Consider the following 24,607-nt stretch of genomic DNA (forward strand, 5'->3'; position numbering starts at 1 on the left):
AGATGGGATTTCACCTTGTTGGTCAGGCTGGTCTCGAACTCCTGACCTCAGGTGATCCACCTGCCTCGGCCTCCCAAAGTCACAGACTTTAATGCAGTCACAGACTGAGATGGTTCAAAGCTGGGCTTCCAGTCCTGCAAGGGTGGGTCTTTTTCAACCAGAAGCCAAGGAACAACCCTTGGCAGTCCGTGAACCTGTTTTTAATCCTCCAGCCCCATGAACCTAGAAAGCTTTGAGGCATCCTGAGACTCCAGGTCACAGGTGACTGATGAGGCATGGCACCACCTGCTGACCGGGCTGAAGCGTGCCAAGGAGGGCAAGGTTTCAGGTACCTGGCAGCCGTGACCTGACTGCACGCTCAGCCTCCGCTGTGTCTTCCAGAACCAGTTGACGGCCTTGCAGGGAAACACGCCACGCTGTTTTGCAGATTCTGTCTTTTCCTTGGTCATGAGCCTGAAACTCTGTTTTGCCTGGAGCCACTTCAGTACCTTCAAACAGACATTCTTTAATATTTTGTCTCATGTTCGTAGGTGATTTCAAGAGGAGAGTTGGTCCAAATTGCCGAGTCCTTTCTTAGGAGAACTAAGATTTTGACACTGTCCTTGGCCTACCTTATTTTACAATATGAGCATCTTAGACCAGTGGCAATGCTGATTTTTGTTTTTTTCATGCATGTAATTAAACACAGAGGATTAAATCTTGTCTTATAAAGTATAATGTTTGCATCCAAAAATAGGAGCCCAGTCGTTCCCTGAATCGAGCTGGTTCCCAATACTTAAAAGCCTAATGGGGCTTGGCCTCGGCCTTTCCCTTACTTGACCTCCATGAAGCGATGGATGCTTTTTCCCATAGAATAAGACAAGCAGTTCTGATGAGTGTTAGCGGCAGCAGCAACAAAGAACAACTTTGCCTACTTTTTTTTTTTTTTTGAGACAAGGTCTCGCTCTGTCACCCAAACTGAAGCGTACAGTAGTGCTATCTTGGCTCACAGCAACCTCCACCTCTGGGCTTGAGTGATCCTCACACCTCAGCCTCCCAAGTAACTGGGATTACAGGAACACACCACCATGCCCGGCTAATTTTTGAATTTTTAGTAGACACGAGGTTTTGCCATGTTTGCCAGGCTGGCCTTGACTTCCTGGCCTCAAGCAATCCGCCCGCCTTGACTTGCCAAAGTGCTGAAATTACAGGTGTGAGCCACCACACCCAGCCAGCTTTGTCTAATTATTATTATTTTGAGACAGTCTCGTTCTCGTCGCCCAGGCTGGAGTGCAGTGATGCAATCTCGGCTCACTGCAACCTCTGCCTCCCAGGTTCAAGCGATTCTGCTGCCTCAGCCTCCCGAGTAGCTGGACTTACAGGTGCCCCGCCACCATGCCTGGCTAATTTTAGTATTTTTAGTAGAGATGGGGTGTCACCATGTTGGCTAGGCTGGTCTTGAACTCTTGATCTCAGGTGATCCGCCTGCTGCGGTCTCCCAAAGTGCTGGGATTAAAGGCCTGAGCCACCACAGACAGCCAACTTTGCCTTTTTTTTCTTTTTCTTTTTCTTTATACCAAGTCTCATTCTGTCACCCAGGCTGGAGTGCAATGACACAATCTCAGCTCACTGCACCCTCCACCTCCCAGGTTCAAGCAGTTCTCCTGCCTCAGCCTCTGAGTAGCTAGGATTACAGGCACCCACCAGCACACCTAGCTAATTTCTGTATTTTTAGTAAAGATGGGGTTTCACCATGTTGGCCAAGCTGGTCACGAACTTTTGACTTCAGGTGATCCACCCGCCTCAGCCTCCCAGAGTGCTGAGATTACAGGCCTGAACCACCGTACCCGGCCAACTTGGCCTAATTTTTAAACCCATCTTGTATCTGGTACCACAGCATCAGTCTCCCTTCACAGCTTCCTTAAGTGACTGCAAAGCATTGTCTCGTTCATTGTCATTGTACCAATCAGTTGGTGTGGCTCTCCCTGCTCCAGATCCTGAACAACTACCTCCAGTTTGAGGTGTCCCATGGCCCCTCCGATGTGGAGTTTGTGATGCTGTCCGGGCTGCGGGTGACCGACGGGGAGTGGCACCACCTGCTCATCGAGCTGAAGAATGTTAAGGAGGACAGTGAGATGAAGCACCTGGTCACCATGACTTTGGATTATGGGATGGACCAGGTGAGCTGGTACCTGCACCTCCTCTGGGGATAGACCGCCTGGCCCAGGGAAAAACAGAATGACCCCTTGATGTGCCAGGACCCGCCAGAGACCTTGTGGATTTGGGGAGGCACTTTCTGGGCCCCCGCAAGTGGGCTTCTGTTCTGCCCTGTACTGAGGTCACTGGCATCTTCCTCACCTCCTTTACCCAGATGCCCCGCCCCCGGCAGTCAGCAGCTGACTTCCTCCAGCTGCATTTCTTAGCATGGTGCTGTTAGTGCCTTCAGCAGTGGTTTCTTTTAGCAAAGCCATCTTGAGCAACACCTGCAGGCTCAGTACCGTGTCTTTAGGGTACTGAAGTAGCAATGCCAGGGCCCGTGCCCTCAGAGCATGGATGGGGAGCAAAACTGGGAGAGCAGTGAGACCCAGGCCCTGGACAGGCCTGTGAGACACCAGGGAGCCACACCTGTCCTAGCAGGCAGATGGCGTTATCCCAGACAATGTTCAGAACACAAGAACCAAACTGGGTTTCCACAGTTTGCAGGCGGGTGACTCAACATGTTGTCTGTGAAATGCCCACACACTTAAGGGGCTACCTGGGATTTCCAAGAGCTCTTGGAGCCAAGGCTCATCTTACAACACAGACCTGGGAGTAAATAGGTGTGTTCCAGGCACCTGCTTTTCTGGGACTGGATCTCAGCCAAGACCCTCTTGGGTTCCCACAGTGTTAATGGGTGAACGAATTTCCGTTCACTGCTGTCTTCCTGATTTGCCATACTCTCTGTCACAGTGTCTGTCACAGCGGGGCTGGTTTAGCGTTGTGCCCTTGACAGAGGCGGGACAGTTGCCCACGTTGACCCCACTGGCTGCTTCGGCTAGGCTGGGACATGGACACCCATCCTCTGGCCTGGTCCCCTCGCCCTGATCATCACAGCCAGCCACGCTGTCCACCTGGGCCCAGCTCTCTTTGGAGGCCCAGATGTCCTCAGGCTCTGGGGAGCTTGTTGAAGCGACTGTTTAGGCTTCCAGCACATTCTTCAGGCTGGAAGACGTTTCTAGGGTGGTGGACTCTGCCCCCAGAGCTCCGCCCCTCTCTCCACACAGAACAGGGCAGATATCGGGGGCATGCTTCCCGGGCTGACAGTCAGGAGCGTGGTGGTCGGGGGCACCTCTGAAGACAAGGTCTCCGTGCGCCGTGGATTCCGAGGCTGCATGCAGGTAGGTGGGGCTGGTGGCGGTGGAGTGGGTGGGGGGGCCTGTCCCTCACAGGTGGCTCCGAGGCTGCCAGCACCACTGTTGGTGCCGTTGGTCACCCTGTTAGCTTTCAATGAGTGAAGAATTTGTCTGGTAGACATCCCCACTTGAACAGCTCCTGTTTCTTCTTTAGACCCATCCTTCCCTGTGGTTCCCTTGGCACCCTGGCTGTCCCTGGCCCCCACAGCTCCCCACTGCCCCCCACTGCCATGCCAGCCACCTGCCCCTCTGCCTTTGTGAAGCATCCTGAATCGAGCCCCTCCCTGCCGCCCCCACCCAGTCCGACCACAGACGTCACCCAAGTAGGCCCTGTGCCTGTGCCCTGGAGCCAGGGGTTCCAGCTACAGCCGAGGGAGCTGCTCTCAGAGTCGCTCAGCTCTCAGCCCCCTCGGCTCTCAGCCCCCTCGGCTCTCAGCCCTCTCGGCAGGGATGTCCACTCCTCACACTCCCACCACGCACCCCAGGAGATCGGGCCGGCGTGCCCTCTGAGCTCCTCACCCAGCTCTCCACTACACTCCGGCCACTAGGCCATGGGGCGAGAGGAGCAGCCCTGCCCACCCCAGCTCTGCAGATAAATGAGGCGTCACAAATGAATGCCTCGCGAGGGACCAGAGAGGTCTCAGGGTTCCCTTAACCCCTACTTACCTTTCCGGGCTCCTGCAGCCCCAATGCCCTTTCCTTAATGCAGGGAGTGAGGATGGGGGGGACGCCCACCAACGTCGCCACCCTGAACATGAACAATGCGCTCAAGGTCAGGGTGAAGGACGGCTGTGATGTGGGGGACCCGTGTACCTCGAGCCCCTGTCCCCCCCACAGCCGCTGCCATGACACCTGGGAGGACTACAGCTGCATCTGTGACAAAGGTGGGACCGCCCTCCCGGGGCCCTTCAGTGACAGGGAGGCCTCTCGTGACTGAAACACAGGAGGGGGTCTCAGTTTGGACGTTGGTGTCCCCAGCCGACTCCCTGTGGTTCCGTGGAGCCCTGAGCTTTATAACAAGTGGGTCTGCCTAGAGAGAGACTCTGAGCCTCTTCCTTACTCGAGGCACAGAGTGCCCCAGGTGCTCTCCTCAGCACATGGGGTGATCAGCAAAGAAATAATGAAAAGTAAGGCTGGGCGCAGTGGATCGCACCTGTAATCCCAGCACATTGGGGGGCCAAAGTGGGTGGGTCACTTGAGACCAGGAGTTCAAGACCAGTCAGGCAACATGATGAAACCCCATCTCTACCAAAAAAAAAGTTAGCCAGGCATGGTGGCATGCACCTGTGGTCCCAGCTACGTGGGAGACTGAGGTGGGAGGATCACTTGAGCCTGTTAGGCAAAGGTTGCCGTGAGCTGAGATCATGCCACTGCACTTCAGCCTGGGCAACAGAGCAAGACTCGGTCTCAATGAATGAATGAATGAATGAATGAATGAATGAGTGAAAAGTACACATTAAGGAAATCCTCCCTTCAGGGTGGCCTCTGAGTTTTGAGGTGCTGAAGTCATCTGCTGGTGACCATTTCCCATGTGTCCTGGGGCGGACCTGGGCCCTGTGTTCCAAGGCTCTCAGCCTCCTTGGGGCAGCCAGGAAGGCCTTCCTCTCTGCATTCACCGAGTCTAACCCGCCTAACGCTGTGTTTCTGGGGACTCTGTGGCAGCCTTTCTCTTCCCTCTGCTGAGTACCAGGGAAAGTCAGATCTCGGGGAGACAGGCTGCTCCAGATAGTTGAACGTGGAAGGTCTTATGGATTCTGGGTGGAGGTAATGCTGGCTCTGTCCTTGCAGGGTACCTTGGAATAAACTGTGTGGATGCCTGTCACCTGAACCCCTGCGAGAACATGGGGGCCTGCGTACGCTCCCCCGGCTCCCCGCAGGGCTACGTGTGCGAGTGCGGGCCCAGCCACTACGGGCCGTACTGCGAGAACAAGTAAGAGCAGCCCCGGGGACCTCCCTGTGCCTTCAGAGTCCACGTGGCTGTGTTCTCTAAGTCAGTGTCTTCTCTTTCTTACTTTGACCCGAAGATGTGTGTAATTCTGGATAACAGGGACATTTTTTTTTTTTCAAAATTGGCATGAATTAAATGATAATTTTTTTTTTTTTTGAGACGGAGTCTTACTCTGTCATCCAGGCTGGAGGGCAATGGTGCGATCTTGGCTCCCTGCAACCTCCGCCTCCTGGGCTCAAGCGATTCTCCTGCCTCAGCCTCCCGAGTAGCTGGTCCTACAGGTGCCTGCCACCATGCCCAGCTAATATTTTGTATTTTTAGTAGAGATGGGATTTCACCATATTGGTCAGGCTGGTCTCGAACTCCTGACCTCAGGAGATCCACCTGTCTCAGCCTTCTAAAGTACTGGGATTATGGGTGTGAGCCACCACGCCTGAGCAGTGAGAATCGATTTGGACATCTCAAACTAACTCCATTGGATCATGTGTCCACGCCAGAAACGTGCAATATGACTCACCTGGAGTCTTCGCTGTGCCCAGAGCGAACAGAACCCATGAGATGCAGCGAGACATGTGCGATTTATAGAGAATGCTTTCTCTCTCGAGTCAGTGGGGTTGAGGTCGTGTCTGATGAGCGTGGAGATCCTGGTGTGGTTAGGACAGGCAGCAGCATGCTCTCTGGGCTCCCAGAGTGCCCTTTGCACAGATATCGCTGGGCGCAGTGTGTAGTCATTACAAGCGTCACTTTGTCTAAGGTGGAGCTGCTTGGTTCTTCATAAACCAAGGTTCTGGGCCGCCGTGGAGGTGATGCCCCCATGGCTCATTGTCCTCAGCTGCTGCTGGCCCTCAGGTGTGGGGACACCTGCTACGCTCTGTTCTTTGTCCACCTGAGCCTAGAGCAGGTGCTGTGATCCCGGCTGTGACCCCATGAGCGGGAAGCAGCCTGTGTCCTGGAGCTGGTGACCTCACGAGAAGATGGCACCACGTCATTCTTGGATACCAGCAAGATCTAATGGAAGGGAGAGCTTAGAGGAGGTGCCCTGCGAGTAGAGAGGGAGGTGGGAGCCAGTGAGGCTGAAGCCAGAGGGCTTTCTGGGAACGAAAGCAACAGAGCCAAGCTGGAGAGGAATAAGGGGATGAGGCTGGTCTAGGGAGGCCTGGGTGGGGACGGGGGTGGGCCCACAAGCCAGGAATAGAGCTTGGCTCTGTGGAGGCCCTGGGGGCCCAGCACTAAAGTGGCAGAACCAGGTCTGGTCTTAAGGAACCCCCAGCTGCCGCATGGAGCACAACTTGGAGCAGGGGGATTGCGAAGAGGCTGATCCAGCGTCTCCATGCCCGGTGCCGCAGTCACCAGGGCTGCAGGGAGATGAAGGCTCTGGGGCCCCCACACTGCACACACACATCCATAAACACCACACTCTATCTCTGGCCGGTTGTCTTTGTGACCCTGCTTTGTACACAGTCCTTAATACTTGCTCATCAAGTGAGTGAATGCTAGAGGCTGGCAGCTGAGTAGAGGGAACTCGGTTAGCCAGGATGGGGAATGCAGGAGCCTGCAGGACACTCGGGCACCGTTGCAAGCAGGTGGGCCTCCAGGTGACTGCGCAGGTGCAGCCCCCATCAGGGACAGGTAGGACAACTCAGGCACAGCAGCGACCGGCACCTCCGAGGCCTGGCTCTGTCCCTGCAGTGTTGCTCATCTTCAGTGTCTGTTGCTGTCCGCCGGGGGAGGCTCGGGGAGGCAGGACTGGCTTCCACTGGGTTCTGAGTGCGTGGACGTGTGCTGCTGACCTAAGGGGCACGCTACACCAGGGCACGGCTGCCCTGAGCATCTGTGGGGCTGGTAGCCAGGGGACCTGGGGGACAACAGAAGCTGCCAAACTCCCTGTTTAGGAGCTTCCCGCGGGCATCTCATGCTGGCACTCACCCCAAGCGCACTTTGAGAAGTTGTGCCAGGCAGCTGAGCTCAGTCTGCCTGTGTGGGGCTGCATCGGGAAAGACCAGCCCTTGCAGTAGGGTTCACTGTCATTAAGCCCTAGTAAGCCAGGCATCGTGGACATGGGGCACACAGCGGACACCGATGCCGTCCCAGTCACTTTGGGCGTGGCGGATCTGTGGGTGAGGGGTGAGGTTGGGAGCCAGTAGAGGGGAGACTGAGGCCACATAACGCGAAAGGGAAGCTCCCAGAGCTGGACCCAGCCAGGCCTCCTGGGCAGCCATCTCCACACTGCCAGCGGGCCTTTTCTCGTTCCAGAAAGCACAGTTGCATAAACCTTCCAGCTGCTCTCTTATTTTCCCCACAGGCTCGACCTTCCGTGCCCCAGAGGCTGGTGGGGGAACCCTGTCTGTGGACCCTGCCACTGTGCTGTCAGCAAAGGCTTTGATCCTGATTGTAATAAGACCAACGGCCAGTGCCAATGCAAGGTGAGGCCCAGCCCCCATGGTCCCTGCACGTCCACCCCAGGCCCTGAGCCCAGGGAGATGGCTGTGTGTGCTAACACACATGCACAGATGCCCTTACATACACACACGCCTACACACCCTGCCTGTACACACCCCCTACATACACACATGCCTACACACACCCTGCCTGTACACACACCTGCACACACACCTGTGCCCACTCACACATTTGTGTCCAGATGTGGTTTTTGGTTTCCTTGCTGTTCCCCCGTGCTCTGTGACTACTCCATGGCTGTTTTCTACATGTAAACTATGGGTTCAGCCCCGCCAGCCCCCGCCCGTGGAACAGGAATCCCTTCCTGCTCCCGGCCCACTGCCTATGGCTGTGGGCAGCCCAGCCATTTCTGAGGGCTGGCTCATCTCTGGCACCACCCCAGCCCTCCTGGCCTCCTGGTTGGCCATTTTCCTGGTCTTTTTTTTTTGAGACGGAGTCTTGCTGTGTCGCCCAGACTGGAGTGCAGTGGTACAATCTCGGCTCACTGCAGTCTCTGCCTCCCGGGTTCCAGCGATTCTTCTGCCTCAGCCTCCTGAGTAGCTGGGATTACAGGTGCCCACCACCATGCCCAGCTAATTTTTATATTTTTAGCAGAGACAGGATTTTACCATGTTGGCCAGGCTGGTCTTGAACTCTTGACCTCAGGTGATCCACCCGCCTCAGCCTTCCAAAGTGCTGGGATTACAGGTGTGAGCCACCGTGCCCGGCCATTTTCCTGGTCTTTACCAAGCTGATGTTCCATGACAACAGCAGTTTTAAAATAGAAAGCGTCACTAAGTGCGTTATGCCCCACCCCCGTCCAGGGCTGTCCGTCCTGACCTGCGTGCAGCACAGAACTCACGTCTCACGTCTCCAGATATGCACACGTGTTCTCAGTGCAGACTCTAGGGACCCCTCCCCACCCCTCTCAGGATACATCACCTCCTTCAGGATCTTCGTGTGCACCACAGCCATAACACTCACAGTAACCTGAAATCCAGATGTTAGGTCTGAGGGTAACAGGAACCTGGGCGAGGGACATGAGCTTCCTGCAGATGCGGCCAGCCCTAGGAGGGAAGCTGGCATCAGGGCACCTGTGGATGCCATCCCGTGATGTCAGTAGTGTCCTGAGTGCCCGCAGTGGTTCCAACAGCAAGTGGGACTTGTGTCCTAAAAGGCTCAAATTAAACAGCTCTCCTGGGTCCAGGTTGGTCCACACACGTCACCAGATGGTGGTGGTGGCACAGTGGGTGGCAGAGCAGAGGGGACGTTGGAAGTGAATTGGCAAAAACCTGCCTATGATTTTTTTCTCATCCAAAGTTATAGGCAGGGTGTGGTGGCTCATGCTTGCAATCGCAGCTACTCTGGAGGCCAAAGCAGGAGGGATTACTTGAGCCCAGGAATTCAAGACTACCCTGGGCAACATAGTGAGACTCCCATTTCTACAAAAAAATAAAAACATTAGCTGAGCGTGCTGGTGCATGCCTGTGATCCCAGCTACTCGGGAGGCTGAGGTGGGAGGATCACTTGAGCCCTGGAGGTTGAGGCTGCGGTGAGCTGTGATTGTACCACTGCATTCCAGCCTGGGCAACAGAGTGAGACCCCTCTCCAAAAAATAGAAAAACAAAGTTACAGAAAATGTAATAAAAAAACATAAAGATCGCAGTCACCCCATGTCGCCTCCCAGCTGTGATTGTTAGTGTTTTAGCATGTCTTCTGGGCCTGCCGCTTACCACCATTTTACACACAGTTGGAGTCCCCCTCTGTCACACAAGTCTGAACATTGCTCATGAGTCTCCCCATGTCATGGCCTGCCCCATTTTCTGGGGCGGTGTTGAGGGGTTGCTACTTGGGCCTGGGGAGGTCCAGTGACCAGCCCAGGCAGTGTAGCCAGTAAATGGCAAGGGTCAGGCATGAACCCAGGACTTTCTGAACCCAAAGTACAAGCTCTTGATTGTCACCCTGACCCACCCAATGGTGGACGTTCAGGTGGCTTCTAATTTTTCCAAACAACTTTAAAAAAACACCCAAGGGCTATCCCCACGCGTAAGCCTCCGTTTGGATCTCTGATTCTTTTTAGGACAAATACGAAGGTGCTCACTGCTGAGATTTGCTAAGACATGAGGGAGGGCATGCTTCCCGGAAGAACTGCTCTCCTGGGTCTGGCCTTGTGGGGCCCTGGGAGGCAGCCCTCGTTGGGTGTGGGATGTGGGCAGAAGGTAGCCATGAGGGGTGAGATGGCTGGCGGCTGACACACGCACCCAGGTGGGAGTCTGGACGTTGCTCGGGAAATGCGCTGCAAGGTAGGGCCTCTCCTGGGCATCTGAAGTCACAGGCCCTGCCTCTGGCTTTTGCAGGAGAATTACTATAAACCCCCAGCCCAGGATACCTGTCTGCCCTGCGACTGCTTCCCCCATGGCTCCCACAGCCGCACTTGCGACATGGCCACCGGGCAGTGTGCCTGCAAGTCCGGCGTCATCGGCCGCCAGTGCAACCGCTGTGACAACCCGTTTGCTGAGGTCACCACATTCGGCTGTGAAGGTCTGCATTGCCCCTTGACACCCTGCAGGTTACAGCGCAGGGACAGGCTGCTGCCCTGGCGTGCACGTGTGTGCATGCACGTCGGCTGTTTGGGGGAACTCTGGGCTCCCTTGTGTTCTGCTTTCTCTTGACCTTCTAGAAACCTGGTTCTGCGTGAGGGGGTGTGGGTCAGAGCCTGGTCACCCCCTCTCCAGCTCTGACGTGGATGGGGGCAGGGGAGATGCTAGGGTTCGGTTTTTGGTGGGAGCAGGGCCTCCTGCAGGGAGGCACACGCAGACAGTGGTGCCTGTTTGTGGTGGTGGGCACGGCATGCCCCTGCTGAGCAGCCTTCTCTCCTCTCTACCCCAGTGGTCTACAACGGCTGTCCCAAAGCGTTTGAGGCCGGCATCTGGTGGCCACAGACCAAGTTCGGGCAGCCGGCTGCGGTGCCGTGCCCCAAGGGATCCGTTGGTGAGTCCCTGGGGCCTGTGGCATCCACGGGTAGGGAACTGAGGCACGCATCCTTGTGGGAGAGCCGGTCGAGATGTGGGGACTCACGGAATGTTTCGTGCTGAAGAAACATCAGCGGGCAAAGTGCTGGGGAGAAATCAGATCACCTTTTCCCTACCCGTAAATACACAAAGCAGGCAGAGGATGTAACAGAAACATGAACAGCGTAGTGCCTGTGGGGACGCCCGCCAGTCAGACCCAGCCAGTCCCTGCTCTGCCACTCAGGCTGGGGCACCTGGACAAATGGCTTCACTGTTTGTAGCATTGGATTTCCTCTGTGAAATGGGGACAGTGACTTTGTCCACTGCTGTGAGGGGCGTCTGGGGAGTGCAGTGAGGCAAAGAAAGGCCTGGCCGAGACACATTCCTGGCACGTGGGATCATGGCCGCCCGGCAGGTGGTGTTGCTGATTTCTTTCCTTGCGGACTTGCTCGGAGGCGCTGGCTCCTGTTGGCTGGGCGCCTGAAACACCTGGTTGTCAGTGTCAGAGCAGCTTCGGCCGTGGCCCTGACATGAAAGAGGGGCGCTGGTGTTGGCCTTCCAGCCCCCCTGGGGTTCTCACCGCCATGTGGTGTTCTGGGTTTAAGTACATTCGGATTGGGGATTGAAATACACAAGCATTGATCAACAATTTAAGTTTCAGGCTTTGCACACCTGCTCTGCTTCCCTAGGAAATGCGGTCCGACACTGCAGCGGGGAGAAGGGCTGGCTGCCCCCAGAGCTCTTTAACTGCACTACCATCTCCTTCGTGGACCTCAGGGCCATGGTAGGGGCGCCTCGAGGATGCGTGTTCAGCCGGGGCACGTGTGTGTTCATGTGTGCATGCAAGGGTTTGTGTGGGCCGAGGCTCCTGGGCTGGGGAGGGTTGGGGCAGCTGTGGTGCCGCAGGGACAGCCCCATGGGCCCGCAGCCTGGAGCCAGCAGGTTCCTGTGGACCTGGGGGCACTGGCACCTGAGCCGGGCACCCCCACGTGCACTTCTGTCCCCCAGAGGACCCAGCTCTGTGTATTTCGTTCTGAAAACGCAGGGTCCCTGCATTTGACTCCATTTGTCCCCTGATCCCGCCCTATTTCATAGCGTTTGTTCCCATGTCTCCCGCTTGCTGTCTTTCTCCGAGCCCTCTTTGGCTCACCAGACCCTTATTTCCACATTTTCCATGTTCTAGCTGTCAGCGGTGCTCATTTTTTGGGCTTCTGTTTTTTTTTTTTTTTTTTTTTTGAAGACGGAGTCTCACTCTATCTCCCAAGCTGGAGGGCAGTGTCACGGTCTCAGCTCACTGCAACCTCTGCTTCCCGGATTCAAGCAATTCTCCTGCCTGAGCCTCCCCAGTAGTTGGGATTTACAGATGCCCACCACCACACCCTGCTAAATTTTTTACTTTTAAAATAGAGACATAGAGTATTTTTTTTTCTTTTTTGAGACGGAGTCTTGCTCAGTTGGCCAGGCTGGAGTGCGGTAGCGCGATCTTGGCTCACTGCAAGCTCCGCCTCCCAGGTTCACACCATTCTCCTGCCTCAGCCTTCCAAGTAGCTGGGACTACAGGTGCCCGCCACTATGCCCGGCTAGTTTTTTTTGTATTTTTGAGAGACGGGATTTCACCATGTTAGCCAGGATGGTCTCGATCTCCTGACCTCGTGATCCGCCCATCTCGGCCTCCCAAAGCGCGACGTAGAGTATTTTTAAAATAGAGAGTAGAGACGGGTTTTCACCATGTTGGCCAGGCTGGTCTTGAACTCCTGACCTCAAATGATCTACCTGCCTCGGCCTCCCATAGTGCTGGGATTACAGGCAGGAGCCACCGTGCCCAGCCAGGCTTTTGGATTTTTTTAAGTTCTTTTCTGACAAGGAAACTTGCACCGGACAGTAGTGAGTTGCTGAGTAACCGCAGGAACCGAAAGCAACCAAAGTGGATTTGCACACATCGCGACCACCTCCCTGTTGCAGAATGAGAAGCTGAGCCGCAACGAGACGCAGGTGGATGGTGCCGGGGCCCTGCGGCTGGTGAGGGCACTGCGCAACGCTACACAGCACACGGGCACGCTCTTTGGCAATGACGTGCGCACGGCCTACCAGCTGCTGAGCCGCGTCCTTCAGCACGAGAGCTGGCAGCAGGGCTTCGACCTGGCAGCCACACAGGATGCTGACTTCCACGAGGTAGGAGGGTGGCCGCTGCCCTGGCTCAGGGACACTCGGGGATACCCGTGGGCGGACGCTGTGGGGCTGGGCATCCACCTCAGCTCGTGGAAGATGGTTGTGTCTGGGATCCCCAAGGCAACCCCTTATTTCTCAAATGTGAGCCGTGGCGGGTGCAGCACCTGGCTCAACCGACGAGCTCTACAGAGTGTTCCGGAAGGAAACGGGCAGGTCACAGCCTTGCTGGTGATCCCAGTAGGGCCTGTAGTGTGATCTAAGTGGCTTCTGAGGGGTTCTAAGTGGCCCACCTGAATCAGCCCCTCTCCCTTCCACGCAGCCTGTGATGTAGTATCGTCCACCCATTTGACAGGCAAGGAAACAGGCACGGAGAGCTAAGGAGTTTGCCCAAAGGCGCAGCTCGTAAGGCGCAGGGCCCGGCAGTGGGCCTCCGTGTCCACTCCCACCTGCAGCTCTGAGGTCCTGCTTTCAGAGGGCCATGCCTCCACCTCAACCCTCCAGCTCTGTGTGTGGAACTTGTCAGCCCCTGAGCAGTGTCTTTTTAGGGTGAATGCAGAGGAGACTCATGCAGCCTGATATTTGGAAACTGCCCTTGGGGACTCCAGTAGTTTCCTTATGGCTCCACTGCAGGCCTCTTCAGACAGGACCCCCAGTGGAGCGCCTGTCCACACAGAGCCAATGGGGAACTCCCTGTCCCTCCCACCCATCCACACGGAGCCCTCAGGGACCTCCTCATCCACAAAGGGCCTCCAGTCCATGCAGGGCCCCCACGGAACCTTCCGGTCTGCATAAGGACGCCAGAGACCAGGCAGGGTCCCCTTGCTGGGATTTGAGTTCCAGCCTGAGAGTCGGGCCAGTGGCGTTTATTCTCCACGCGTGACTCCGCAAACAAGTGTCCTTCCTGGTTTCTGTTTCTTTTTTTTTTTTTTTTTTTTTTTTGAGATGGGGTCTTGGATCTTGTTCTGTTGTCCAGGCTGGAGTGCAGTGGTGCGATCTTAGCTCACTGCAACCTCCACCTCCCGGGTTCCAGCAATTCTTCTGCCGCAGCCTGCCAAGTAGCTGGGATTACAGGCGCCCACCACCACGCCTGGCTAATTTTTTGTATTTTTGGTAGAGTTAGGGTTTCACCGTGTTGGCCAGGCTGGTCTCGAACTCCTGACTTCAGGTGATCCACCCGCCTCAGCCACCCAAAGTGTCGGGATTACAGGCATGAGCAACGTGCCCAGCCCTGGTTTCTGTCTTGGGTGTGGTCCCCAGGCCCCTGAGCACAGCCTCATGCCTGCACCCAGTTGTTCACATAGACCCTGGGGTGCGCAGAGGCTGAGGGTAACCCTTGGAGGAGCTGCCCACGTGTCCACAGTGGCCTCAGTGTGGGTCCTCTGCTCAGCCCAGGTTGTGGTGGTTCCATCACTGCTTTACGTGGTGGGGTTCAGGAGGACTTCTGATATAACCAGGGGCGTCTCCACGTGTCTTCCCTGCCTTAGCGTCTTGGGGTGTACATGGAAAAAATCCTGGCAGGGCTCACTCTGACAGAGTCCCATCCTCTGACATTGAATCCCCCACAGTCCCTGTGGTTTATGTGATGGGATTCAGGATTTATAAAAATCACACATTAAAAAATGACTCGTGGCTAGGCGTGGTGGCTCACACCTGTAATCCCAGCACTTTGGGAGGCCGAGATGGGCAGATTGCCTGAGTCCAGGAGTTTGAGACCAGCCTGGGCAACATGGTGAAACCCCGTCTCTTCTAAAATACAAAAAAAATCTGCCGGGCAGGGTGGTGGGCACCTGTAATCCCAGCTACATGGGAGGCTGAGGCATGAGAATTGCTGGAACCTGGGAGGCAGAGGTTGCAGTGAGCCAAGACCGTGCCACTGTACTCCAGCCTGGGCAACAAAGTGAAACTCTGTCTCAAAAAACAAAAACAAAACAAGCAAACAGACTTCCTTATCTATTTGAATTCAACTTTGATTAATGTTTGATCCTATTTATAAACTTAGACCATGAAATTCCCCTAAGTATTTTAAATGGAATTAATATATGTTATATATTCGATTTTTCTTTTTGTATTTCAGTTGTTCGGCTAGCAAACAGACCTTCCAAGCATTTAAACAGTGCTTGTAAATCTAGTAAATTAAGCTAAAAATATGAAGCATCTTTAATTCTCTGGATTTTAATATACTTTATGAGCTTAGTAATGTTTTTCTATTCCTCCTAAGATAAACTTTTTGAAAAAAAAAATTGGGAACTAGGCCAGGCGCAGTGGCTCACGCTTGTAATCCCAGCACTTTGGGAGGCCGAGGCAGGTGAATCACCTGAAGTCAGGAGTTCAAGACCAGCCTGGCCAACATGGTGAAACCCCGTCTCTACTAAAATACAAAAATTAGCCGGGTGTGGTGGCACATGTGTGCCTGTAATCCCAGCTACTCAGGAGGCTGAAGCAAGAGAATTGCTTGAACCCAGGAGGCAGAGGTTGCAGTGAGGCGAGATCGCGCCACTGTACTCCAGCCTGGGCAACAAGAGCGGAAGTCTGTCTCAAAAAAAAATAAATAAATAAAAATAAACACTAATATTAAAGAGGACAATCTGAAGTGTAGGGCTGGAATGAGTGAGCCCATCAGGCAAGCAAAGGCTTTCAGGGCTGGTGTCCCTCAGTCCCGCGAGCCAGGCCCCTTCAGGCTGAGTACTGAGCGCTGTCTATCTGACCAGGACGTCATCCGCTCGGGCAGTGCCCTCCTGGCCCCGGCCACCAGGGCGGCATGGGAGCAGATCCAGCGGAGTGAGGGTGGCACAGCACAGCTGCTCCAGCGCCTCGAGGGCTACTTCAGCAACGTGGCACGCAACGTGCGACGGACCTACCTGCGTCCCTTTGTCATCGTCACCACCAACATGAGTAAAGCCCCGGCTGCGTGGGGGGTGGAACCCTGCTACCATCAGGGGTGTTCCCCAAAGCTAGGCCCCCATGGGGTGAAGCAGGTGGGCTCCTGGTCCCCCCTTGGCCATGCTCTTAGAAAAATGATTCCGAGGCCAGGCGCAGTGGCTCATACCTGTAATCCTAGCACTTCGGGAGGCCGAGACAGGCAGATCACGTGAGGTCAGGAGTTGGAGACCAACCTGAGCAAAATGGTGAAACCCCGTCTCTACTAAAAATATAAAAAGTAGCCAGGCGTGGTGGTACATGCCTGTAATCCCAGCTACTCGGGAGGCTGAGGCAGGAGAATCACCTGAACCTGGGAGGCAGAGGTTGCAGTGAACCAAGGTTGTGTCATTGCGCTCCAGCCTGGGCGACAGAGCAAGACTCCATCTCAAAAAAAAAAAAAAAAGATTCAGCAGCTAGGCCTCTGTTTCGTCGTCTGTAAATGGAGCCTTTGGGAAGACAGTCTGCGATGACACACCCATGGCTCCCATGGGACAGGTCCTGGGCTTGGAAAATGTTGGGCCATGATCTTGGGGGTCCAGCAGGCCTTCCAGACCCTCAAGTGTGAGACTCTAGAAGGATGGGTGTCGAGAGCCCTGCCTCACTCCAGGCTCGCTGCAGACAGGTGCAGGTACAGGTGGGATGCAGGAAGTTGGAAGTCAATTCTGTTCTAAAGATGGTCAGTCAGCTGGGTGTAGTAGTTCACACCCTGTAATCCCAGCACTGTGGGAGGCCGAGGTGGGCAGATTGCTTGAGCCCAGGAGTTTGAGACCAGCAGAGCGCCATAGTGAGACCCTGTCTCTATTAAAAAAGTAAAATAAAAATTAGCCAGGTGTGGTAGCATGCTCTTGTATTCCCAGCTACTCAGGAGGCAGAGATGGGAGGATCGCTTGAGCCCAGGAGGATGAGGCTACAGTGAGCTGAGATTCTGCTACTGCACTCCAGCCTGGGTGACAGAGTGAGGCCCTGTCTCAAAAAATAAATATAAGTAAATAGTCTGAGTGTGGTGGTTCATGCCTGTAATCCCAGCACTTTGGGAAGCCAGAGCATGCAAATCACTTGAGGTCAGGAGTTTGAGACCAGCCTGGCCAACATGATGAAACCCCATCTACCAAAAATACAAAAAGCCAGGCGTGGTCGTGCCTGCCTGTAGTCCCAGCTACTTGGGAGACTGAGGCAGGAGAGTTGCTTGAACCTGGGAGGCAGAGGTTGCAGTGAGCTGAGATCGCACCACTGCGCTCCAGCCTGGGAGACACTGCGAGACTCTGCCTCAAAAAAAAAAATAATAAAATATAAATAATAAATATGGCCAGCCAGTGTCAGTGTGACAGTTGTGGTCATTTTGAAAACACCAAGGGTTCAAGAAAGCCCTGGGAGTTATGTCTGATTAAAGGAACTGTCCCCCCAGTTCTGGCTGTCGACATCTTTGACAAGTTCAACTTTACGGGAGCCAGGGTCCCGCAGTTCGACGCCATCCACGAAGAGTTCCCCAGGGAGCTGGAGTCCTCCGTCTCCTTCCCAGCTGACTTCTTCAAACCACCTGAAGAAAAAGGTAGAACCATTTAGAAACCTGCTGCTTCCCTCGGAGTCCCCAGCGTTCAGGGAGGGGAGGCCCCCCGCTGCGGGAATCCCAGGACTGCGCACTGAAGCTCTGGGCTGGAGTGTTCCGAGTGCTCGCTGGTGCCAGGTCCTACTGGTGACAGCAGGGTTGTTTTGTGCAAGTGCTTAGGTACAGGCTGAGCATCCTCATCCTGAAACCTGAAATGCTCCAGAACCTGAACCTTCTTGAGCACTTAAAGGAAGTGCTCATTGGAACATAAGTATGAAACGATAAAAAAATCAAAATCCAGGCCGGGTGCGGTGGCTCACACCTGTAATCCCAGCACTGTGAGAGACCAAGGTGGGCAGATGACCTGAGGTCAGCAGTTCGAGACCAGCCTGACCAACGTGGTGTAAAACCGCATGTCTAAAATACAAAAAAAAGGGCCAGCTGTGGTGGCGGGCCCCTGTAATCCCAGCTACTCAGGAGGCTGAGGCATGAGAATTGCTTGAGCCCAGGAGGCAGAGGTTGCAGTGAGCTGAGGTGCACCAGCCTGGGCTGCACAGTAAGACTCCCTCTCAAAAAAAAAAAAAAAAAAAAATTCCAAAATGTTCCCAAGCATTTCAGCTAAGGGATACTCAGCCGTGTAATTGATAGTGTGAGAAAAAGAACTGAAATTTTTATGTGAGCTGGTTATCTTTGATGTGCAGTGAAAAGCTGCTTCTAGGCGGGCGTGATGGCTCACGCCTGTAAACCCAACACTTTGGGAGGCCGACACCCAGAATTTCAAGACCAGAAATTCAAGACCAACCTGGACAACATAGAGAAACCCCATCTCTACCAAAAAAGTTTTGTTTAATTACCTGGGCATGGTGGCGCATGCCTGTAGTCCCACCTACTTAGGAGGCTAAGGCAGGAGGATTGCTTGAGTCCAGGAGATAGAGGCTGCAGTGAGCTGTGATTATGCCACTACAGCCCAGCCTGGGCAGCAGAGCAAGAACCTGTCTGGTGGGGGGAAAGCTGCTTCTAAATAGAAATAGACATTTTAGAATCACCTTCCCCTCCCCGCAAAGAACAACACAAACAAAAAAAGCCAGAATGCTGTCTGTGTATGAACAAATCTTCAATCCTGGGTTGAGATTATAATTCAAAACAGTTGGAACATTTTGAATTTTCTTAAGGTGCTTTACAGATCCATGACAATTACTAGAAACTTCCCCAAATAAAAAGGACGTGAAAAGGTAAACTCCATAATGGACAGTTTAAAATTGGAAACCTTGTTAGTAAATGGATTTGTCAGGTATATGATGTTATCTCGTGTCTTAAAAAGAGGGGTGACTCTGATGTGGGGTCATGCTTGAAACTGAGAGGACGAGGTCCCCGACTCTCCATTGCAGCCAGCTCTCTCTGGAACTAATAGAGTGAGAACTCGCTTATTACCAAGGGCTGGGCACCAAGCCATTCCTGGGAGATCCACACCCATGACCCAAACACCCCCTACCAGGCCCGTTTTCAACTCTGATCACATTTTCACGTGAGATTTGGAGGGCCACACATCCAGACTGCATCGGATACCTTCATGTTCAAGGGGTCCATCTCTACAACTCTTCATCCTGCAGATCTGAAACTCCAGCCCACAAAACACTCACTCCCCTCCCCAGCCCCTGGTGCCCACCTGTCTTTCTGTCTTTGAATTTGACTCCTCTAGGGACCTCCTATAAGAGGAATCACACACTATTTGTCCTTTTGTGATTGGCTTATTTCACTGAGCGGAACGTCCTGTAGGTTCACCCGCGTTGTAGCAAGTGTCAGACTTTCCCTCCTTTTGAAGGCTGAGTAACATTCCGTTGTGTGGATGGACCACTCTTAGTTTATCCACTCACCAGTTGGTGCATGCCTGGGCTGTTTCCACCTTTTGGCCTGTGTGGATGGTGCTGCTGTGAAGGTGGGCGTGGAAGTATCTGGGTCCCTGCCCGCAGTTCTTTGGGGTGTATACTCGGAAGTGGGCTTGCTGGGTCGTGTGGTAAATCCTGTTTTTGATTTTTTGAGGATGCGCTGTACTGTTTTCTGTGGAACATCTGTTGGTTTTTGAGAAGCACCTGCTAGCACTGACAGCCGTCTTGGGGAACGCAGATGCTCCTGCTGGGGTCCTCATGCTCTGCTCACGTTGCAGAAGGCCCCCTGGTGAGGCCGGCCGGCCGGAGGACCAGCCCGCAGACCCCGCGCCCGGAGCCTGGCACCGAGAGGGAGGCCCCGATGAGCAGGCGGAGGCGCCACCCTGATGACGCTGGCCAGTTCGCCGTCGCTCTGGTCATCATCTACCGCACCCTGGGGCAGCTCTTGCCCGAGCGCTATGACCCCGACCGTCGCAGCCTCCGGTAAGACCTGGGCACGGGGCACATGGGGAGGGCCCATTCGGAGGGCCCTGAGGCTTCCACAAGTCAAAATCCTGATCCTGATCAAGCACAGGTCTTCACAGTGACATTTCCCCGTGATCTGGCCCAGAGACAGAGACCGTTGCTTTGTGGTGTTCCTTGGAGGGAGGTTCTGGGGCTGCTACGGCACGCTACACCCTAGAACATTACACACCCTTTGCCTGGGCTTATCCCAGTGTTTCCGCCAGAAATGCCCCCTCCCTGGCATATGCCCCATCTTGTGCCTAGAGGGACCCCATTCTTTCCCCACACACCTGACCGAGGCTGTCGTGGGTAGTGCATGCTGCTGGCCCCAGGGTTAGGGCTGCTCAGCTAGTCCTGGCTGGAAAGGATGAATGTCCCAGAAGCAGCTTTGTGACCTGCTCGGTGGGAGCAGCCCGAGGCTCTACCTTCTTCCTGCTGTTTCCCAGATACTTCCCTGGTTCTGGGGTCTTAGTGACCCGGTGATTCATCCCCATGAGCTGCCATTATTTTGGTGTCTTTTGCTGGACACTGAAGCCATCCCCTGTGTTTCTGCCATTAGCTGTTATGGGCTGTGACATCTTTGCACCTGTGCCTTCTCTTGCTTTGTAAATTTCTGAAGTCCCAATTTGACCCAGAGGGGACACATCTCTCTGTGTGCCCCGTCCGTGATAAAACCTGCTGTAGGGACGAAGATGCGGTGGGGCCCGTGGATCCGAGCTCTCGGAGTGTGATTCTGTCTCCCCTAGAAACACGACGTGGCGTGTCCTCAGGGCATTTGTGCTCGTGATTTAAGCAAATGTTTCCTAACCGTGTTTGTCCCTGTGCTCTGGCTTCTTGACCTCAGGCTGCCTCACCGGCCCGTCATTAATACCCCGATGGTGAGCGCACTGGTGTACAGCGAGGGGGCTCCGCTCCCGAGACCCCTGGAGAAGCCCGTCCTGGTGGAGTTCGCCCTGCTGGAGGTGGAGGAGCGAACCAAGCCGGTCTGCGTGTTCTGGAACCACTCCCTGGCGTAAGTGTGACTCTGGGAGCCCCGCATCTCCACGTGAGGACTTTGCCGCGACAGAGTGCACCCACAGGGTTGGGGGCTCAGTGGCAGAGCGCCCCAAGAGGACGGTCTCTTGTGGTCTGTGTTTCCCCTTTTAGCCCCCCCGTGGGGCAGTGAGCCTCCTGCTCTGCTTCTGTGGGAACATCAGAGTCGCCCCGCAGATGCCCACACACAGATGCACACAGACCTGCACACAGACCTGCACATGGAGACACAGAGGTGCAGGCACACAGAGAGATCCCTCAAGGCTGACAGCCAGGAAGGGGCCCCTCGCCTGCGGGACTCCCAGGATGCAGCCGCCAACACCAGCGTAGCGCCCAGTTCACCGCCGTATAAGACAGAGGCCTGTTCCGCTCACACACGGGAGACAGAACCCAGAGACTGGCCTAGGAGCCTATCTGCTGACGGTCTTGCCCGCAAGGCCGACACAGTCCAGCTTTGGGGACCGGCTTTACCCCCAAGAGGCCACACCTGGCCACAGCACGGTTTATCTGGCCTGTTTCAGAAGCAGCATCGGAGAGTCAGCCGGTAGAGTGGCGCAGGCAGGAGGTGGTGCACAAGAGTCTGTGTTCTAGCATCCGTTCAAGCGAGGGAAAGGCGTTTCGTAGTTAGAAAAATGCAAAATTAGTGATTGTCACCCACACGTGAGACTGTGGATTCGGCGCCGCGGTGTGGCTCCCGTCTGCTGGAGCCAGTAGTGTGTGTGTCTTGGTTTTGCTTTTTAGCGGCAGAGTTGACGTGAGGTGTGGACATTTGAGTTGCTGTGTTTTTACAGGGAGCTTGCATTTTCTCTGCTGGTCGGTTTTCACTTTTGCTGTCTCTGTTTAGAAGAAAACACTGGAACTGGGGTGTGGTAGGAAAGGGTCTGTTGCCGGGACGGGAGCACAGCCAGGGAGGGGAAGACCCACTGCCTTTCCACACACCAGGAGGGAGTGCCAGGAAGGGGAGATGCCATGCGGGACTCAGTGAGTCAGGCTCGAATCTGCTGAACGTTGTTCATCTAGGGGCGTCTGTGCAGCAGGAACACGCACCCCATCACAGTTCCCCTGGGCACGGTGGAGAGCCATGAGTGGGGGCGGCGCTGGGGTGAGCGAGCCCGTTGAGCCCAGCCTCATTCTTATCCTGCTTCTGTGCTTTCCAAGTTCTGGTTAATAAGCAACCAGCATGGCACCTGGAATGTAATAGGCACTTGTGGCTTATACAAGAGAGAAGAAAGGAGCCCCTTTCACGACGAGGGGACGTCAGGCCCAGCTGTCTGTGCCGGGCATTCATCTGCGTCCTGCCAATTAGCTGCAGCTCTAATGACCTGCTCTCTGCTTTAAGTTGCACCTATTATTCCCACATTGTAAAGTTGGTGCCAGACGTATTCACATTCACATCCCATTTTACAGATCAGCAAAGTAAGGATCTGAGAGGTTATGTGATTTTCCCAGCGTGTGCGAGGGCAGGGCCCTGTCGGAAGCCGAGGCACACCTTGTAACAGCTTGTTATTTGGACCTTCCCATCAGTGAGGCGGGAGTCATAATGGGGCCCTGGCTTCTGGGCAGTTCCCATTAAACATTGTGCAACCTGAAGATGAAAGTGTTAGAGGAAGGTGAGATGTTATTTCTGAAAGCTCTACCCTCAGAGACAGGAGTGCATCACAGCTGTGTGAACCCCGGTAGTTTCAGTGGCGGGGTGTGTGGTGGACGCGAGACAGCCCCATTTGAGTTTTGCTGCTAGATGACACGTAGAACTTGAACTTCAGAGGGTGCTCCTTGGAGGCCCTGACCAGACACAGAAGGGAAGGGAGACTGTTCCCATGGTCCTGCCTCCGCGGCAGCAAGGCTGCTATTCTTACAGCCAGGTGGCTCTTGTCTTCGGTGCAGGGGGCTGGTGTGGAACACAGCGGAGAGCCGCCTGCGAGGGTACCAGGCTTTCGGCACAGGATGGCCTGGGAGCCCCCAGGGCTGGGCAAAGGCTGCCCCCTACAGACTCACGGGTAGAGGGAACCATCTTACCCCTGCCCCTTCTCTCTTCTCTCCACAGCGTCAGTGGGACGGGAGGGTGGTCTGCCCGGGGCTGCGAGCTCCTGTCCAGGAACCGGACACACGTCGCCTGCCAGTGTAGCCACACAGCCAGCTTTGCGGTGCTCATGGACATCTCCAGGCGTGAGGTGGGCATCCTCCTGTGGCCACTGTGCCTGCTGAGCCTACCGAGCCTACTCCCAAACCTGCCCCTCACTGCGGCAAACCTGCCCCTCCTCAAACCTGCTGAGCCTACCCCCAAACCTGCCCCTCCTCACACTAAATCTTCCATTCTAAGCGCTTTGAACAAAACAAATCAACCGATTAAAACACATATTCCAGGATTGGCCAGAGTCTGCGAGGATTTCCATAACAAAGCCCCACTCTAAGGGTTTTCAGAGAGTCCTGGTGAGGCATTAAATCCCGGAATGGCAGACCCAAAGCTCAGGCTCCAAGGAGCTCTCGGAACCTGCCCCTCACTTCAGAGCGGGTCTGTTGGACGGTGCCGCTCCCCACTCACTTTGATCCTAAGGGACGTGACAGCTGCTGGGCACTCTCCCTCAGGGCCACACGCAGGGCCGCAGGACAAAAGGCTGGGCGGCTAATGTTTAACCTCTGGCATTTTAAGCGGCCTGGGAATGTGAGCCGGACATTGTGGGCCTGCAGATGAATTGGGGAGTGTTCTGAGGGCTGTCCTGGCCTCCCGTTACCCAGACAGGAAGGACGTGGGAGCCAGCCTGGCCTCGGCCTGTGTGGGACCCTGGTGTCTTGGAGTCAGAACCAGAGGCCTGGGTGACCTCCCCCAGCCCCTCCCCAGGGCTGCACTGTGGCTCAAGGGCTCAGGCCACTGTCCCTCCCGAGGGCTTTCTGATGCGAAGTGGCCCTGGTTTCTGTCACATTCTTGGAAGGGTGAGTCAGTCCTCAGGCTGGGCTGGAGGAGGGCAGAGGCCTTCTGTGCAATGTGCAGGTGAAGCTGCCCTGCCACTGCTCCCATCTCATGGGCAAATGGCACTCCCCAGCAGGACCCAGCCTGGAGAGGGGGTCAGTGATTAGTGGACTTCGTCCATATAAGGGCAGGGTTGGGGCTTGTCTCATGGCCAGGACACCGGGTGACATGTGGGCCAAGGAAACTGAAATGGAGGCAGAAGAAAGGAGGCTGGAGTGAGAGTCCAAGGCTCCCATGGCCTGGGTGCCCCCAAAGCCAGAGGTCTCTGAGCCCCCAAGCCAGTGGAGGGAGCCTGGGGTGCTGCTGCAGGCCCCAGGGATGCCCAGGGGCCCAGGGCATTGAAGGAGCCTCAGGAGGGGCAGTTCCAGACCCAGGGCCATGAGCACTCAGCCTCCCCAGCCCAGCCTGATCCTAGCTTCCCGGCTCATAGCTCCACTTGGTAAACATCTTCAGAAGTTACTAGAGAACCAGAGCTTGTTGTTCCCCAAATGCAGAAACTCCCCAGGGACCTGGGTCTTAGACAGGTGTCTTGGTTTGTAAAAGCACAGAAAACAGCAATGTGAACATACACACTGCTGAACTGCACACTTCAAAGTGGCCAAGATGGTAACGTTTTATGGCACGTATATTTTAGCACCATTTTCCTTTTTTGTTTTTTGTTTTTTGAGACGGTGTTTGCTGTTGTCTCCCATGCTGAAGTGCAGTGGTGCAACCTTAGCTCACTGCAACCTCCGCCTCCTAGATTCAAGCGATTCTCCTGTCCCAGCCTCCCAAGTAGCTCAGATTACAGGCTCCCGCCACCACGCCTGGCTAATTT

At 54.9% G+C, this 24,607-nt stretch overlaps 1 protein-coding gene across 1 annotated transcript in view; it reads left to right on the forward strand.

Annotated features, from left to right (window-relative positions):
* CELSR1 (cadherin EGF LAG seven-pass G-type receptor 1) overlaps positions 1–24,607 on the forward strand; it is a 186,531-nt gene that overhangs the window by 143,619 nt on the left and 18,305 nt on the right. The window contains 14 exon segments of the mRNA XM_030914895.1: positions 1,974–2,159; positions 3,243–3,356; positions 4,081–4,255; positions 5,160–5,301; positions 7,622–7,742; positions 10,113–10,296; positions 10,645–10,746; positions 11,456–11,550; positions 12,729–12,938; positions 15,644–15,827; positions 17,260–17,403; positions 19,565–19,769; positions 20,635–20,802; positions 22,867–22,993. Of these exon segments, the coding sequence (XP_030770755.1) occupies positions 1,974–2,159; positions 3,243–3,356; positions 4,081–4,255; positions 5,160–5,301; positions 7,622–7,742; positions 10,113–10,296; positions 10,645–10,746; positions 11,456–11,550; positions 12,729–12,938; positions 15,644–15,827; positions 17,260–17,403; positions 19,565–19,769; positions 20,635–20,802; positions 22,867–22,993 (2,157 nt within the window).

This window comes from Rhinopithecus roxellana, chromosome 13 (genome assembly GCF_007565055.1).
Source record: "Rhinopithecus roxellana isolate Shanxi Qingling chromosome 13, ASM756505v1, whole genome shotgun sequence".
Taxonomy (NCBI): Eukaryota; Metazoa; Chordata; class Mammalia; order Primates; family Cercopithecidae; genus Rhinopithecus; species Rhinopithecus roxellana.